Consider the following 16600-nt stretch of genomic DNA (forward strand, 5'->3'; position numbering starts at 1 on the left):
ACTTGCAGTGGGGAAGGGATGGTCCCCAAGGGAACTTGGGCAGCTGCTTCTGCAAGAAGGCAGGGAGAGGGGAGCAGAAAGCCCCTGAGCTGAGATGAGGGGGCAGAGCGGGAATGAGGAGCAGAGCCAGTCCACGGATGGACTTGTAAGCCACGCTCCGCTGGAGGGAGTCACATCGGTGAGGATTCTTATTTGCAAGCAAAAGACATCCAGTCTTGACTAATTTAAATAGAAAGCCCATCTAAAAAAAGTAACCCTCGGACTCTCCCAGAGGGTTGGGGGCTCCACCAGCAGGAGCAATGCAGACAGACACCTCCAGGTGTATTCTCAACGTTCCCATCATGGCCACTGCCCCATCGGCTCTGTCGTTGCCACGGCCACCATCCTTGTAAGCATTGGTCCATGCTTATTTGCATCACTAACTCCTGGGTTACAGGCCTTGCCTAATTTTCAAGGAAGGATGGGGAAGTGAGGACTTGACCTTTCCAGCTTCCCCAGGGAGAGGAGGACTCATCTATGCAAAGTGGGAGTTCTCCCAAATACAGGCAGAGGGTTAAGCAGTGGGGTGGCCAAGAGGAGTGACAGATGTCCACAACATACTATCCTGAGGGCATCTGGGGGAAGTCTGCCAGCTTGTGGGAACTGGGAATGGGGTCTTTTGTCCCCAGTGCCCTCCTGGCACGGTGCCTGCCCATAGGAAGGGGTGGAGTGAGTGTTCGTTGAGCTAATGCACTGTCAGCCAGGGAGCGATGTGAGCAGACTACATCCAGGGCCGGATGGCCCCAACAGTCCAGCAGGAGGTGAGGGGTACTTGGGCCGAGGCCAAGGGAGTGGGCGCTGGAAAGCTGTGTTTGCAAACCTTTGCTTCCTTGTCCCCCACAAACCTCTCACATGACTGGGGTAGCTTGATTTCCCACCTACTGGAATGCCCGTTCTTTCTCTTCAGATTCCCTCCCTCCTCCCTAGCTTCGCTCTCAGCTAATGACCCCTTTTACTGCAGGGAGAAAAGAAACCTGGGAGGCTAACTCGATCATCTTCTCATTTGCACATAACCGGATTCCATCCCGTGTTCCCTCAGCGCTCTGGGTCTGTTTCTTTGGCCCCCTCACTCTATTGCTTCAGTTTTTGTTCCTCTCTCTCCTCTCAAATCAGGCCTACAAGCAGGAAAACAGGCTCTAGTTTCTTCCGTCTTTAAAAAACAAACACCTGAGGTGCCTGGCTTGTTCAGTTGGTTGAGTGTCTGACTTCCGCTCAGGTCATGATCTCACGGTTTGTGGGTTCGAGCCCTGCTTCAGGCTCTGCGCTGAGAGCTTCCAGCTTGCTTAGGATTTTCTGTCTCCCTCTCTCTCTGCCCCTCTCCACCCATCATAATAAATAACAAACTTTAGGGGCACCTGGGGTGACTAAGTCAGTTGGGTGTCAGACTGGTTCAGGTCTTGATCTCACACTTTGTGAGTTGAAGCCCCACATTGGATTCTCTGCTGTCAGCACAGAGTCTGCTTCTGATTCTTTCTCTCTCTCTCTCCCCCTCCCCCACTCATGCTTTCTTGCCCTCCCCCCAAATAAGTAAAGAAACTTTAGACAACTTCCTGGGACCCCATGCCCCTCCATGTGCTGCCCTGTTTCTCTGCAAAGCTTCTGACTGCATGGCCTCGGGGTGCTCCCTGACACCCCGCCCCACCCCTGTATCACTCCTCCCTATCCATGTGAGACAGGCTGGGCCATGTGACTGACATGAGGAGTGCTAAGTCCTGCTTGAAACACAAGCCCGGAGTTGGCCAGGTCCTCTGTCCCCGCTGCCACAAGACAGGCAGGGTTCTGGGTGCCAGACCCCTGAGCAGAGCCCCTGCTGCCCCACCTGAGCAAGAAGCCTGCCTCTGCTGTGAGACCATTGAGACCCCCCAGGGCCACTTGAGTCCTAACTTGTCCTGACTGACACGGTGCAGTCCCCCCATTGACTTCCTCCCACTCTAGGATGCACTCTGCCCCCACTTTTCTTCCAGAAAGGAACTTTCCGGCATCACTGATTACCTCCATGTTGCCAAAAAATGCCATCCTTGTGTAAATGCTCATGACCGTCATCTCGGCGGAGGCCACCTTCCTTCGTGAAACGCTCTCAGCTTCGGTCACGCCACATGGCCCAGCCTTCCCTTGAGGCCACAGACCACGCTTCTCCTGTACATTCTAGAATCGTGTGGCCGCAGGCCTCCATCCTGTGTCCTCTCCTGACGCTCACGGGTGACCTCATCCATCCCCACAGATTTAAGCGCCATCTGTAGGCCCATGACTCCCAAGTGTGCTTCTCACCGCTGGGCTCCAGTTTGACGTCCAGTTGGGCTCCCCAGCCTTTGTGTGTCCTAAGTGGGGTCTTGTTGGCCCCTGTGCCTGTTTTTCCGGGTGCCTCCAGCCTCACTGTACCCTCCTCTGTCCCTCACACTGGTCCCCGTGTGTCCCGCCAGTTCTGCGTCCTAGACATTTCTCCTCTGTCCACTGCCATCTGACTCCATAGCCCCACCTGCTTCAAGCCCCCAAGTCTCACGGATGACAACCACAGGCGTCACTGTCTCTCCTCTTGCTCCCCGCTAATCCATGCTCCAGTAGCAGCCCCCCAAATCCTATCATATTGCTCCCACTTCAGGCTCTTCTGTGGCTGCTGGCCACACCCACAATTAGATCCAGACTCTTTGACTGAGGCTTTCAAGACCCTACAAAGCCCGCCTCTTGCCTTTCTAACTGTATCTCCTGCTCTTCCCTTCTTCCCTCGCCTATATCAAGTTTGGTCCTATCCCAGGGCCTTTGCACCTGCTGTTCCCTCTGTTCTTTGGCTCCTTCCTTTCCTTTAGGTTTCAGCTCAGGTGTCTCTGCTCAGGGAGGCCCTTTAGGAGTACACAAGCTAATGTCAGTCCCCCAACCCCACATTTGTCTCAGTGTTAACCCCAGTGTCAACTACATTTTGTCAGTCTGGGCTTGTTTGGTTCCTTTTGTTTAGTCGTCTCCCAGCTAGAATGTGTAGGCTCCGTGAGGGAAGGGGCTGAACCTTACCATTGCAGCACGAAGCACAGAGCTGCTGTCACAAGAGTGAAGGAGTCAGGGGACAGACTCAGAACAGGGTGCTCCATATCCCGGATGTGTGTTCTGAAAGCCTTTCTTTCACTGGCAACGAGGAAAGGGTGGCTCTAGGAACTGGGGAACTAGGACCGAGGGCTCCTGGAAGAGACTCCTGCACCTGCTTTCCAAGGCTGGGTGCCATCTCCTGTTTTGTGTCACTCAGTGCCCGGGCCTTCAGGATTTGGTAGCTCCCCATCCCTACTCTCTCTCCCTCACAGCCCCTCAGCACCCCCCAGGCAGGCAACAGACACTTGCCCCTGAGGACAGCCCTTCCTCACAGGAGTTCACCTCCCACCAAATACACCGAAGATTCCACTCCAGCTTCAGGGAACCTGCCTGGTGCAGGTGGGTCCACAGTCTGCTGTGGTTTGGTGGGGAAGGACAGTATCTCCAAGGTTTAGAGGCAGGAGGCAGGACGCAGAGCCTCCTGGGAAAGGCTGGCTCTCAGAGGCCCTCGGCCCTCAGCCCTGGGCTGCCACAGCCCGGATTCTGGGGATCCCAAATCTGAGTAACAGGGGACACGTCTTATGAGCCCCAGAAGGACTTCCCGAGGTGAAGGCACAGCCCACACACCGTGGACACTCCACACACAGCTGAGGAGGGATGGACTTGGAGAAGGGCCAAAGCAGAGGGGTCAAGATCCCATCCCCACCTGCTGTGCCCTGGGGACAGCCACGGCCTGGCAGGGAACTTGAACGTGGGTCTGATCTCTCAAGTCCTGCTGCCAGGCCTCTGGGGCCTGGGAGCACCAGGGTGGGTGTGGTGAAGGCCGGCGGCCACTGGGGGTTGGGGAGAACACACAGTCTTCCCCCTGGGAAGTGCCTCCCCCCTCCCGGCTACAATTCAGGGGCACAGCCTCCCTGAGTGCTTCCAACACCCAATAAAGCAGGTGCCCTGCCTCTCAGTTCCCGGACTAAGAAACTGAGGCTTTGGATGTTTAGGGACCTGCCTGAGGATGCCCAGCTGAAATGGGCTCCCAGTGGGGTGGGTCCCAAGGCCAGGCAGTACCAGGGTATCCACCCCCCAGGACGCCCCACGTTGAAAAGGTGGCAGACACAGTGAGGCAAAGATGGTGAGCCTGCTTGCTCCAGTGAGGCCCCTGGAGAGCGTGGCAGCCCAGTTGGCATAGTGTCCTGGCCAGGCCTGTGCAGGGGGCTAGCCTGGGCGGCTGAAAGCCAAGAACGGTTCTAGGAAGGAGTCACCTGCTTCCCAGCCCAGGGTGACCCGGAGTAGGAATGTAACTCATCGCTTCGGGAGGAGAGCAGGAGCTGAAGGCAAAGCAAGAGTGAGTGCTGAGGTAAGATGGGGTATCACAGACCCCGGCCCTCTCTCTGGCCTGGAGCTCAGGGGTGCTGTGGGATGAAAGGGCCCAGGCTGCCAGCCCCATTGGCAGCCTCCAGAGACAAACATGTACTTCATACATACATGCACATCCACAGATACCACATACTTGCACACGTGGCCACGTACACACACACACACACGGGTAAACGCACCAAAGCACACATGTGCTTAGGCGTGCTCAGACTCATGTGCATACATGTATGCATACACACACACAGGCTCCGTCTAGGCCCAGGCCCACCTCCGGGTACTAGATCTGAGGTGTGGGTGTGAGTGTGTAGAGAACATTCATGCATCATGCCTGCCTGCATGCCTCTCCCCTTCCTGTGCCCAGATATTGTTTTTTTGGTGGGGGGAAGGCGCAGTTTGGCCCTAGGAAGGGTGACTGGCATGTCTTTATTTGTTTGGGACCTTATGGTTTTAGCACTGAAAGTCCCAAGTCCCAGGCAAAGCTGCATTGGTCACCTGCCCCATGCGTTGGACAGACCTGGTGTGTATGTGTCCCTGGAGAGTGCTCCTCACCCTCTGTCCCCTCTATGCTGGCCCGGGGGACCCTAGAGAGAGAGCCAAGGCCCAGTCTGCTCTTCCTGGAGGCCTCAGTACTAATGAGAACCACTATGTTTATTGAGAACCTACTCAATAGAGTGTTCTCCTTCTCCTCCTCCTCCTCCCCCTTCTCCTTTTAATGTTTATTTTTTTTTTTTAGAGAGAGAGAGGGGTGGGCAGAGAGAGAGAGAGGGAGACACAGAATTCGAAGGAGGCTTCAGTCTCTGAGCTGTTAGCACTGAGTCCTGCACGGGGCTTGAACTCATGGATGGTGAGCGATGGTGAGTGGAGTCAGATGCCCAACTGACTGAGCCACCCAGGAGCACCATAGAGTTTTCTTCTTAAAAGAAACACATGGTAGGGCTCCTGGGTGGTTCCGTCGGTTAGGTGTCTGACTTCAGCTCAGGTCATGATCTCGAAGTCTGTGGGTTCAAGCCCCGCGTTGGGCTCTTTGCTGACAGCTGAGTCTGGAGCCTGTTTCAGATTCTGTGTCTCCCTCTTTCTCTGCCCCTCCCCCTCTCATGCTCTGTCTCTAAAATAAACAAACAGAAAGAAAGAAAGAGAGAGAAAGAGAGAAAGAAAGAGAGAGAGAGAGAGAGAGAGAGAACACATGGCTGTGTTCCAGGTATCATTTTAGGCCCTAGGGGCACAGCAGGGAACATACCAGACAAAATTATGTCCTCGCAGAGTTGACACTCAATGGGAGGGGACAGAAAAGGAACAAGGTAAATAAATAAATGATGTACTTTATTAGAAGAGGATAAATGTTAGGGAGGAAAACGAAATGGAAGGAGCCCATGTCAAATAGGCTGCTGGGAGCATGCTCGGGTGGCTCAGCCGGTTGAACATCCAACTTGATTTCCACTCAGGTGGTGATCCTGGGGTCGTGGGATGAGCATGAGCCTGCCTGGGATGCTCTCTCTCTCCCTCTGCCATTCTCTCCAGCTCATAGTCTCTCTCTCAAAAAATTTTATAAATAAATAAATAAAATAGGCTGCTGGGGAAGGCCTGATTGAGAAGGTGACCCTGGGACCGACCCAAATGTTGGGGTGAGGGCAGGGGCCCCGCAGGCATCCTGGAGCCTGGGTGGTGCTCCAGGAGGAGGGAGCAGCCAAAGGCTGGAAGCAGGACGGGCCCAGCAGGTGAAGAAGAGGCTGGGGAAGGGAGCAGAGGCGGCTGCCAGGGCCCCAGTGAGGACTGGGAGGTCTTACTGAGCACAGTGGGGCAATGGGGCCGTGGAGGGTTTGAGCAGAGGCGCCACATGCTCTGAGTCAGACTTTGGCTGCTGGGTCAGCAGAGATGTAGGGGCAAGGGTGGGAGCCCGGGGACCACTCTGGAGACTATGGCGATAGGCCAGGCAAGAGATGATGGAGGCCCCGGCTGGCCGAGAGACGAAGGTGGATTCTGGGTACGTTCTGAAGCTGAGCCTACAGGACTCCTCGCAGATTGGGTACGAGGTGAGAGAAAGGAGTTGGCGTGCCTCTGAGGTTCCCACCTGAGTAGCCAGAATGAAGGAGCCGCCTTCCCCTGAGACGGAGAAGATTCGTGTGGAGGAGGCTTGGGGACAGGGGTGCAGCAGCTCACTTTCAGTTGGATGGATGGAGATATGGGGAGGCGGGTGGATTACAGGCATCTGCAGTGGGGGCCGAGGAGGGAAGGCTGCTTTGCCCAGGCTGGATTCCTGGTCTCCGGGGCTGGGCTGGGCCGGTGGGGCGGGGTGCTGGGTCGCTACAGGAAGTGGCCTGCACTTGGGTGCAGCGCTCAGGGACAGTGCCAAGTGACCTGGGGCGCCAGTCGCTCTGTGAGCACAGCCAGCGTGGCCCGAGGCTGCTATCTGACCAGCAGAGCCATTTGGTTAGCATCGATTGGCTTAGAGTGGAGCAGCAGGCACGGCAGGGGCAGGAGGGAGGGGAAGCTGGGCCGGTGCAGAAAGATCGGCCTCGTGGCTGACGAGTCTCTGAGAACCTGCCCCGGGGGCCTTGGGGGGATTCCAGTCCAGGGGGCTGTCTCTGCACCAGTGTAGAGAGAGGTGGCCCCTTTGGTGCCAGCAGGTCCAGACTCAGGTCAGGGGGAGCTCTGATGAGGTCTGACTCAGGCTAGATGAGGCTGCCCTGCCTACCCCAGGCAACTTGTAGCTCCTGGATTCGAAGTCAGGGGAGTGAGGCCGGTTCACCACCCTCTTTAGCTGTGTGGCCTTGGCCAGCCACTTCTCGGTGTGTGCACGACCTCTGCAATGGTGCGGGGTCGTGAGGATTCCATGTAAAGAACCTGGTGCATGTTTTGGACTGGGTCCTCATGGGTTAGCTCCCTTCTGGCTTCCAGGGTGGGTAAGCTGCAGGACCCTGCAGGATTCTGGACATCTAGCCTGGGACTGGAGCAGGGGTCCTGTCGGTGCTGGGCCCAGTGGGGACCTCTCTGGCCTCCCCAGGCCTGGGTGTCCCCAGCCTAGCAGAGCAGGTGTTACAGTTTCTTTGGGAGCTCTGGCTACTTCAGGACTGAGAGAGGGGAACTGGGGTGAAATGCAGGCACACTACCTGTTTCCCTACCTCAGTGCCTTTGTACGTGCTATGCTTTTGCCTGTTATGTCCTTCCAACTCACCCTGCCAGCTCTAGCCTCCACAGGACCATGGATAAGCACATGTGGGGCTGCTGAGTAGACTGGGTGAGGTGCTGACCATGCTCAGGCCACACCCCCTCCCCCCATAGGTCACTGCCAAACCCAGTGAAGGGTTTGGGACATGTAAACAATATAATCTCTAATGTGTATCCTCTATGCTGGCAGGGGAGCAGAGGGCTTAGTGGAAGAGGTGGTGTAGGGGCGGCAGCGACCTTCCCTGAGCTTCTTACACACACACACACACACACCCTTAGACACCTGCTCTGGGCCCTGGCACCTGGTCAGACTGCCTGGTATTATGAGACGCCCCTATCTGCTAATGAACCCAGGAGGACTCGCCGGGCTCCTCCCTGGGCTCCTCCCTGGGCTCCTTCCTGCCCTGTCACATTGGACATTCCAGGACTCAGGGAAAATATTGAATGTAGGAAGGCATGAATGAGGCAGTGGAGCCTCAAGTGAGCCTAGATGTGTGGGAGGCCAGGAGGTTTGGGAGTCCGGTGCATGCCCCTGGAGGAGAGGCGGAGGCGGTGAGCCTGAGGAAGGGGGAGGGGTGAAGCCCAGCCTTGCTTTCTTCAGCCCCCTCGGGCAGAGGGACCCCTGCCGCACCCAGGAGGGGGCTGGGGAAGCAGATGGGAGGGGGCTCAGCGCTCCTCCACAGAGACTTACATGGCTGCTAATTAGCAATCTTAAAATGCACGGCAAAGGCACCGGACTCGTTGTTAGTACATTAATCAAGCAATCAGTGGGTTGGGACTCCCACCGGCACACGGAGGGCACACAGGAGAAGCTGCAGTTCCTGCCTGGAAAGACACCAGGCAGGGTGACAGTCCAGACCCGGGGCACCCACTGGCTCGGGCAGGGGTGCCAGAGATGGGTGAGCTTGTCTAGGAGGGCTAGTCCAGGGCCTTGGAGATGGGACCAATTCCCGGGGTGGAGAAGCAGACTCAGCTGAGACCCCCCCAGCACCCAGTGGAAGGGGGCAGAGATAGTGCAAGGGCAGCTTCCTTGGCCTGGGTCCCTGGCACCTGGGCAGTAGTGAAGGATGGGGAACAGCTCCGAGCATTGGCTGGGTCCCTGCCTCCTTCTGGGCCGCTTTGGGAGGAAGGAATGGGCGACTCCTGCCCTGGGTCCTGCATTTACCCAACACACCTGCCAAAGTGTGTTCACATGCTGGCTGCTCAGCCAGCCCTAGATCTGGGAGCACTTGGCTTTTTCCCCAAGTGGGAATCTGGTTTCCCTATACCACAACATTCCCTGGGGCACCTAACAAAAGGGTGCAGCTCTCCATGGGGGTCCCCCAGCTTCTCAGGGGACTTTTGTGAGAACCCCAATCCAGGGGCCTTAGGGAGACACAGCCACAACAGCAGGTCGTCTGCCCCATCAGGTCAGGGGGCAGAAGAAACCCCCCCCCCACCACCCACCGCACAGTAATTCTGCAGATCAGAGGAGAGTGAGCAGAAGCACTTTGTAAACTTCATAAGCTGCACAAATGTCGAGTGGTATTAGTGCTGAGCCCACCACAGCTTACCCCTGGCCCCACAGTGTCTCTCTGCTACCAGACTTCAGGAAAAGCCTCTTTCTTTGCAGCCCACCCCCCTGCCCAGGGTCTGGTGTGGCACTGTGTGTCCCACAAGTGGCTGTAGCCTGGTCCCCTTCAGCACAGTGAGCACTGTAACCACCCCACGGAGTAGCAGGGCAGGGGCTCATGGAGACAGTAGCCTGGGCAGGAGTAAGGAGTGTGAGCTGAGCATAGGGAAAGGGAGTGTCAGTCTCTGTGGAAGGTGCAGCCAGTGGGGTTGGGCCTTCCTCCCAGCCCTGGCTTTTGGAGGCTCGAGGTATCAGGCAAGCTTCCCGAGAATCAGCTGAATATTGGGGTCCAGGCTCCTGTCCCCTCATACTCTTGCTTCCCCCTGCAGGGCTGGGACACCCTGCCAGACCAAGGTGGGCAGTGGGGGCCTGGAGGTCAGACCTAAGCCTCCATGCGTGGCATGCTAACGTAGCGATCATCTGCTACCCACGTCACAGAGAGGGAAACTGAGGCTGTGGAGGCACCAGCCTTGAGCTTGGCCTGCAGGCTGTGCAATGCCGCAGTGACTGAAGACACTGCAGGAGCCACAAAACATAGCCTAGCCCAGAAAGGGTCCTCACAGCTGCACTGCCACCACCACCACTGCCACCGAGGTCATAATTGCTCTGAAATCGCAACTGAACCCAATTATGCAAAAACGAAATTACATGCGATGATTTTTATGTTGGGAACGTTCGGTGGAAGCCGGGTGATTACGGGGGGGGACGGCAAGCAGCTGCCACTCTCTGGGAGCCCATAACTCCCAACAGCTGGGAACTGTCACTTATTTACGATGCTGTTTCTGCCAGGACTGAGGGGGTGGTGGCTAGGCCTGCCTGAGCCCAGCCAGCAGGCGAGGGCAGCAGCAGGGCCTGGGAGCCTGGCCCAGTGGCCCCTGTGAGGCCGGGGCAGGCCTGAGAATGTCCAGGAGCTTGGGTTCTTTCTACATGCTCTGGGCCTGGCTGACAGCAGGGAGACTCAGCTGAGCTGCCCGTGGCCCTGACCTCTCCCCAGAGGCCCGGCTGGCCACGCTGGCAGGGACGGGCAAGAGGCCAACCCGGGCAGGGACGAGATGGCTGCCTGGCCCTGCAGGGTGGGAGTCTACCGGCCTGGAGCCTGTCTTCCCCACACCGGCGCGCCTGCCAGGCAGCCCGGGGCAGCTGCAACCCTGGAAAAAGGCAGGTAATGATGATCGTCCATAATGAGGCTGCTCCGATAATGAGCACGGGGCTATTATCCGACCACAGGCTGGACATATCCGAAAATAAATTATTTTAAGGATCCATTAACGAATGCCTAATTAATCCTCAATTAGAGGGAAGCTACAGAGGAAATGCTCCGGACAGTCGAGAGGCAAGGCCTGGCTTTGCAGCCACAGCCTGGGAGTTAGTTGGGGAGAGGGGGAGAGGGGAGAGGCCAGAAGATGGAACCTGATGGGGCTTCATTCTGGGAGCTAGCTCCTGGGGTCCCAGAGCCCGGCCGCCCTGATGCCTCCCCCAGTCCCCACACATGGGTCATCTTAGTACATACATCCTCACAGCTCCGGCGGGGATAACTAGTATTCTTTAGAAAGGAGGAAACTGAAGCCCAGAGAGTTGTCATATACTTGAGAACTCCGGAGGAAGGGGACATGAAACCTCTTTTGAGATGAACTTTGGTATCTTGCATGCATGCTTTTCTTGTTACTGAGAATAAATACAGAGACTCCTCGGGCCTCCGAGTGTTCACTTTGTTAGACCAGGAGTGGGCACCACTATCTGTTCATGTGGATAACAGCGCGTGCCAGGCAGAGCTGGAACAGGAACCAGAGGCTGGCTTCTCTGGCCTTGGGTTGCGATCCCCACCCCAGACCCAGGGCTGACGGAGCCTGAGGGGCGGGGCTAGGGCTGAGGGGCGGGACTAAACCGTGGGCAACCCCCAGCTCTCCTCACAGCCCAAGCTGGGGATCCCCGGGACAGGTGCAGCCCTAGAGTCTGATGTCATGCCAGGTCCCCACCTGGCATGGGCCCAAGCCCTGCTTTCCTCCCATCTGGAGCCTCCCCCAGGGAGCCGCCGTCCCAGACCGAGCTCGGTACAGCCCAGGACAGAGCCCAACCAGGGAGGGTCGTGCACCCACCAGCCCCGCATCCCGTCTGTCCTCTGGCGGACCCTGACCTGGCTGTGCTCTGTCTCCTCGCCAGGGTGCTGTGTGGAACTGTTGCTGCTGCTGCTGGCTGGGGAGCTGCCCTTGGGCGGCGGCTGCCCGCGGGACTGCGTGTGCTACCCGGCACCCATGACGGTCAGCTGCCAGGCGCACAACTTTGCCGCCATCCCCGAGGGCATCCCGGAGGACAGCGAACGCATCTTCCTGCAGAACAACCGGATTACCCTCCTCCAGCAGGGCCACTTCAGCCCGGCTATGGTCACCTTGTGGATCTACTCCAACAACATCACCTACATTGACCCCAACACCTTCGAGGGCTTTGTGCACCTGGAGGAGCTGGACCTTGGCGACAACCGGCAGCTGCGGACACTGGCCCCGGAGACCTTCCAGGGCCTGGTGAAGCTCCACGCCCTCTACCTCTACAAGTGTGGGCTCAGTGCCCTGCCGGCAGGCATATTCAGCGGCCTGCACAGCTTGCAGTACCTCTACCTGCAGGACAATCACATTGAGTACCTCCAGGACGACATCTTCGTGGACCTGGTCAACCTCAGCCACCTGTTCCTCCACGGCAACAAGCTGTGGAGCCTGGGCCAGGACACCTTCCGGGGGTTGGTGAACCTGGACCGCCTCCTGCTGCACGAGAACCAGCTGCAGTGGGTCCACCACAAGGCTTTCCACGACCTCCGCAGGCTGACCACCCTTTTTCTCTTCAACAATAGTCTCTCTGAGCTGCAGGGCGACTGCCTGGCACCCCTGGCAGCACTGGAGTTCCTGCGCCTCAACGGGAATGCTTGGGACTGTGGCTGCCGGGCGCACTCCCTGTGGGAATGGCTGCGGCGGTTCCGCGGCTCCAGCTCTGCCGTCCCCTGTGCGTCCCCCGAGTCACGGCAAGGCCAGGACCTGAAGCTGCTGAGGGCTGAGGACTTCCGGAACTGCACAGGGCCGGCGTCCCCGCACCAGATCAAGTCACACACGCTCACCACCACCGATAGGGCCGCCCGCAAGGAACACTACCCGCCCCACGGCCCCACCAGGGACAAGGGCCACCCGCATGGCCATCTGCCGGGCTCCCGGCCGGGCTCCAGGAAGCCAGGCAAGAACTGCACCAGCCACAGGAATCGCAACCAGGTGTCCAAGATGGGCGCTGGGAAGCAGGCCCACGAGCTGCAGGACTACGCCCCCGACTACCAGCACAAGTTCAGCTTCGACATCATGCCCACGGCTCGGCCCAAGAGGAAGGGCAAGTGTGCCCGCAGGACCCCCATCCGTGCCCCCAGCGGGGTGCAGCAAGCCTCTGCGGGCAGTTCCCTGGGAGCCTCGCTCCTGGCCTGGATACTGGGGCTGGTGGTCACTCTCCGCTGAGGACCTGGGCCACCGGCACCCAGCACTGCCAATGTCCACCAAGGAACAGAATTTCTTTTCTTTTTTTTAACAAGTGGAGGATCTGCTGGGTTTCAGGCAAAGGTTGGTAAAGTCTTTGGCTGCTGTCTGGGCCCTGCCCGGTGGATTATAAACCCAAAGTGTACAGCCCCAAGTGGGAAGGGATTAGCGCCTCACGACCCGCTGTCCTGGCCAGACCCTGCCGAGTGCCCACGGACAGCATCCATCCAGCAAGGCGGTTAAAGGCACGCAAAATGAATCCTTCATTAGCAAACCATGGGACAGTGCCCCACAGGAGCTGGGCTCTGTGGAATCCTGGTCATTGGAGAGGTCTAAAGGGCTCCCCGCCACTCCTAGAGGAAGCAGGACTCAGAGAAGAACAGTTGAGGCTCACCCAAGGGACTGGGTCGACCAGCTGTCTGGGAGCCCAGGAGCAGGAGGCATTTCAGCTCTTGCCTGAGGCCACATAGTCAGCCTGCCCTAAATCCAACCCTCAGCCCCTCCCTCAGGGGGGAAGGCCTCATTCCTGATGTCTCGGGCCACCCTGGCAGCCCCAGGCCCAGCTGCTGGGCTCCAAGAACCAGTTACCAAAGGAAAGAGCATCAGAGGCTGAAATTTAGAACTGCATCAAGTGCAGTGAGGCTCTCACAGGAGGTGCAGTTTTATAACTTGTCCACTTATATATATACACACTCTCTTTACGTATATATACACACAAATGCACAGGCCCCCCGCCCCACTCCCCAGCAGACTGTATGTCTTCTCATGTTTATAAACTATACGGAAAACTATTATCTGTTGAACTAAGGATTGTACTGGTGATTTCTAGCAAGAAAAGAGTTATAGGATAGTCACCGTGTGCCCTGGGGTTGCCAGGGCCCAGGGCAAAGGGTCAGTGGGAAGGGTCAGGGAGAAGGGGAGGCGGCAAGAATCACTTCAGGGGACCAATCTTCTTAGATGTTTAGAGCATCGTCTTGTTTTTATATGCAACCCAAGTCTGGCTGCCGCCCCAGAGCACCCCATAACCCCCGCTGTACCAGCTGCTGTCGTCAGGGTGAGAAGCGGGAAACAGCTCATTGGACATCAGGGAGCCAGGCCCTGGGGCCAGGCTTAGTGGAGAAGGGGAAGGGAGGGACTTTGGGTCTCTTGTCGTCGGGCAGGCAGCATCCACAGTGTTAGCCCAACGGGCTGGGCAGTGTCATCAGCCCAGCGTTTTGCCAGTGACGGTCTGATGGGCCAGGGAGACTCTGGGCATGAGCCCAGGCCTCCAGCATAGCTCAGCTGCTGAATTTTTCCTTGAGGCTCTTTGATGGCCTTCCCAGCAAGGGTCCTGTTGTAGGTGGCAAGAGGGAAAGCATCAGGTGGCCTTAGCAGAAGGGGGACAAAGAGGGCATTTTAAGAACCATCTCAGGCACTTCTGCGTGACAGAGACCCCGTCCCTCCTGGCCCTTCTGAAGAATCCCAGGGACAGGCAGGGGTTGGGGGGCCAGACTCAGGGGTCAGGAGTGGGGACGTGCAGGGAGTGGAGCAGGCAAGCCCAAATAAGGGACAGTGGCTCTGGCCAAGTCCAGCCACGCTGCCGGCCAGGGCCCCAGGAGGCACGATCTCCTTTGAGCCTTGTACAAACCTGAATTCCCCACCAGAAAGGATGTGTGTGAGGAACAAGAAACACTGAGTCCAGTTAAGAGAGAAAAATAGTAATAATAAAAACATTTCTCTTGGACAAGAACCCTGTTTCTCATTTCCTAACCCTGCATTCCCGCAATGGTGGCAGATCCCAGGCTTTTGGGGGGTGGGCGAGGCTGGCCGGACACAGCACATTTGTTGGGGAGAGGAGCCGTGTGTGGCAGGGGCACACTGACTCACTTGGGTACATGCATGCACAGGTGTGAGAGCGCGTGCACACGCATACACTTGTTCTCTGTTCCGCGGTTCTTCCCTCGCCCTCGTGGAACATGACTCACTTTCCACACTCTGGCTGTGCTGGGCCAGCCCAGTCCCTGTGGCTCTCCCTGGAGCAGGCTGGCCCGGAGCCTTTCTGGTCTGTGCCCTCTCCCACAGCACCTGAGCAGTTGACTCTTCAGGGGCTCAGGAATGGATGGAAGGGTGCTGCCAGTCCTGGGGCTGGAGGCTGCCCCCGCCTCTCTTGCTTCAGGGAAAGGAGGCCGTTCTCCAGATAGAGAGGGGAGGGCTGTGTTTTCAGGCCCGGCTGAACAAATCTTCCTCAGTCCAAAGCTCGAAACATGCACTAAAGGGAGTTTGGTGACGGCAGAACAAATCGCCTGCTCTCTGGTGGCCTGCCTGTGCTTATCCAAGCCAGTGCCGAGGCCCAGCTGTCCCTTGGAACCCACGGATGCTGTTATGTTGTTGACTTCATTTCCAACTTTAGACAGCGAGGCCCTCAGTGGGAAAATCAAGAGTCCGAGCACTTTATTAAATTTTTTTAAAGACTTAGTCCTGTAATATGAAAGTGAAATGTCAGTACGAGAAATGCTAATGTTTTATAAATGATCCGCTCTGTCAAGTGCAGCATGGCCTCTGGTTGCCGACTGTTATTAGAGGCAAGACAGAGGGACCCAGGACGCCAGGTATATTTTTAGCAGCTTTCTCCTCTAAGAGGTAGAGGGAATAAAAGCAGCTCTACTGTGGATGACATCACTTGTCACTCAGCAGCTCACGCGCTACGCGGTTACGATGACACCATTGCCCAGAGCATCAGACCAAGTCGACAACCAAGGGCTAGACGCAGTATCCCTCCTGGTGGTTCAGGGAAGGCAGACATGGGTTCTTGCCCCTGGGAACCCTGTCCTCCTGCGAGGGGCTGAGGCCGCCCCACCTTTGTTCCTGTGGGGCCAGCCCCTCGGCTGTCTTTGCTCAGCATATTCCCTGCGCCCTGGGGGAGAGCCATCTACTCTCCCCCTCTCTCCCTTCCTGCCGCACAGCCCTCCACTCTAGGGGGCGGCCTGGGGGAGGGGCTGGGTGGCCCCTGGTGGTCTCAGCCGCTCTGCACAGAAGCTCTTCCCTTGATCCCAGAGCTCAGTTGGCTTCTTACTTTTCGTTCAGCAAGTGCTGATCGAGGACCTACATGTGCCAGCCTTTGGCCCAGGCTCTGGGGACATAAAAGTGGGAAGATGTGACTCTCCTATAAGGAGCACAGGATCTGGACGTGGAAACAGGTATGAGATTGGAGCCTCTGTTAGTGTCCCCCATCATGAGAAAGTCAGCTGGGGTGAGGACAGTCTGGGAGGACTTCAAGCAGGAGGTGACACACCGTGGCTCTCAGAGGACGAGGAGGCGGCCAAAGCAGAGTGCGGGGAGTTTTCCAGGCAGAGGGCCGCAGCAGTCCCATGCTGGTTTGGGGTATTGGCAAAGAGCTCTAAGTCAAGGGCTGGAAATGGTGGGGGTGGGGGCGGGGAGGGCAAGGCCGGCAAGGGGAAGGCTGGGGGGAATCCCAGGCAGGGACTTGGACTTCTTCGGCAGGGGAGGTGGCATCTTCCCTACCCCACCCCCAGCCTCTCTCCAGGCCCACGGTCCCCACTTGTGGCACGCTTGCCAGTGTTCCTCAACGGTGGGTTTCATCATCTCAACCTGCCTCTTCTGCTCAGCCAGATCCTTCCCTCGTGCCAGCAAGCTGGGGCTCTCCCTGGAAATCTGCCTCGGCCAGAGTCCCATTCCCAGACACCTGCTGCTTCCCAGCTCAGAAACTATCCCGTAGCCTCTTCGTCTCTCGTGCCCCCCCCCCCACCCGCTTTCCCATCCATGTCGGCCTCGGCGCTCAGCCCCTTCCTTGCTTCCAGCCATGGCCACCCAACACCTCCGTGGCCACGTCTGTCTGTGCCCGCTTTGGCTGACCGTCAGCAATCCCTAGAACCCCCCAGACTGCATCTCCCCTTTT

The 16600-nt window shown here is 57.6% G+C and overlaps 1 protein-coding gene across 2 annotated transcripts in view; it reads left to right on the plus strand.

The window, feature by feature from the left end:
* Positions 1 to 14434, plus strand: part of RTN4RL1 (reticulon 4 receptor like 1) — a 71243-nt gene extending 56809 nt beyond the window's left edge. For both annotated transcript variants that reach the window (XM_029928648.1, XM_029928647.1), the window contains exon 2: positions 11363 to 14434. In XM_029928648.1, the coding sequence (XP_029784508.1) occupies positions 11363 to 12687 (1325 nt within the window). In that variant the 3' untranslated portion in view covers positions 12688 to 14434. The remainder of the gene's footprint in view (positions 1 to 11362) is intronic.
* Positions 14435 to 16600: the final 2166 nt, after the last annotated feature.

The sequence above is a fragment of the Suricata suricatta genome, chromosome 17 (assembly GCF_006229205.1).
Source record: "Suricata suricatta isolate VVHF042 chromosome 17, meerkat_22Aug2017_6uvM2_HiC, whole genome shotgun sequence".
Taxonomy (NCBI): Eukaryota; Metazoa; Chordata; class Mammalia; order Carnivora; family Herpestidae; genus Suricata; species Suricata suricatta.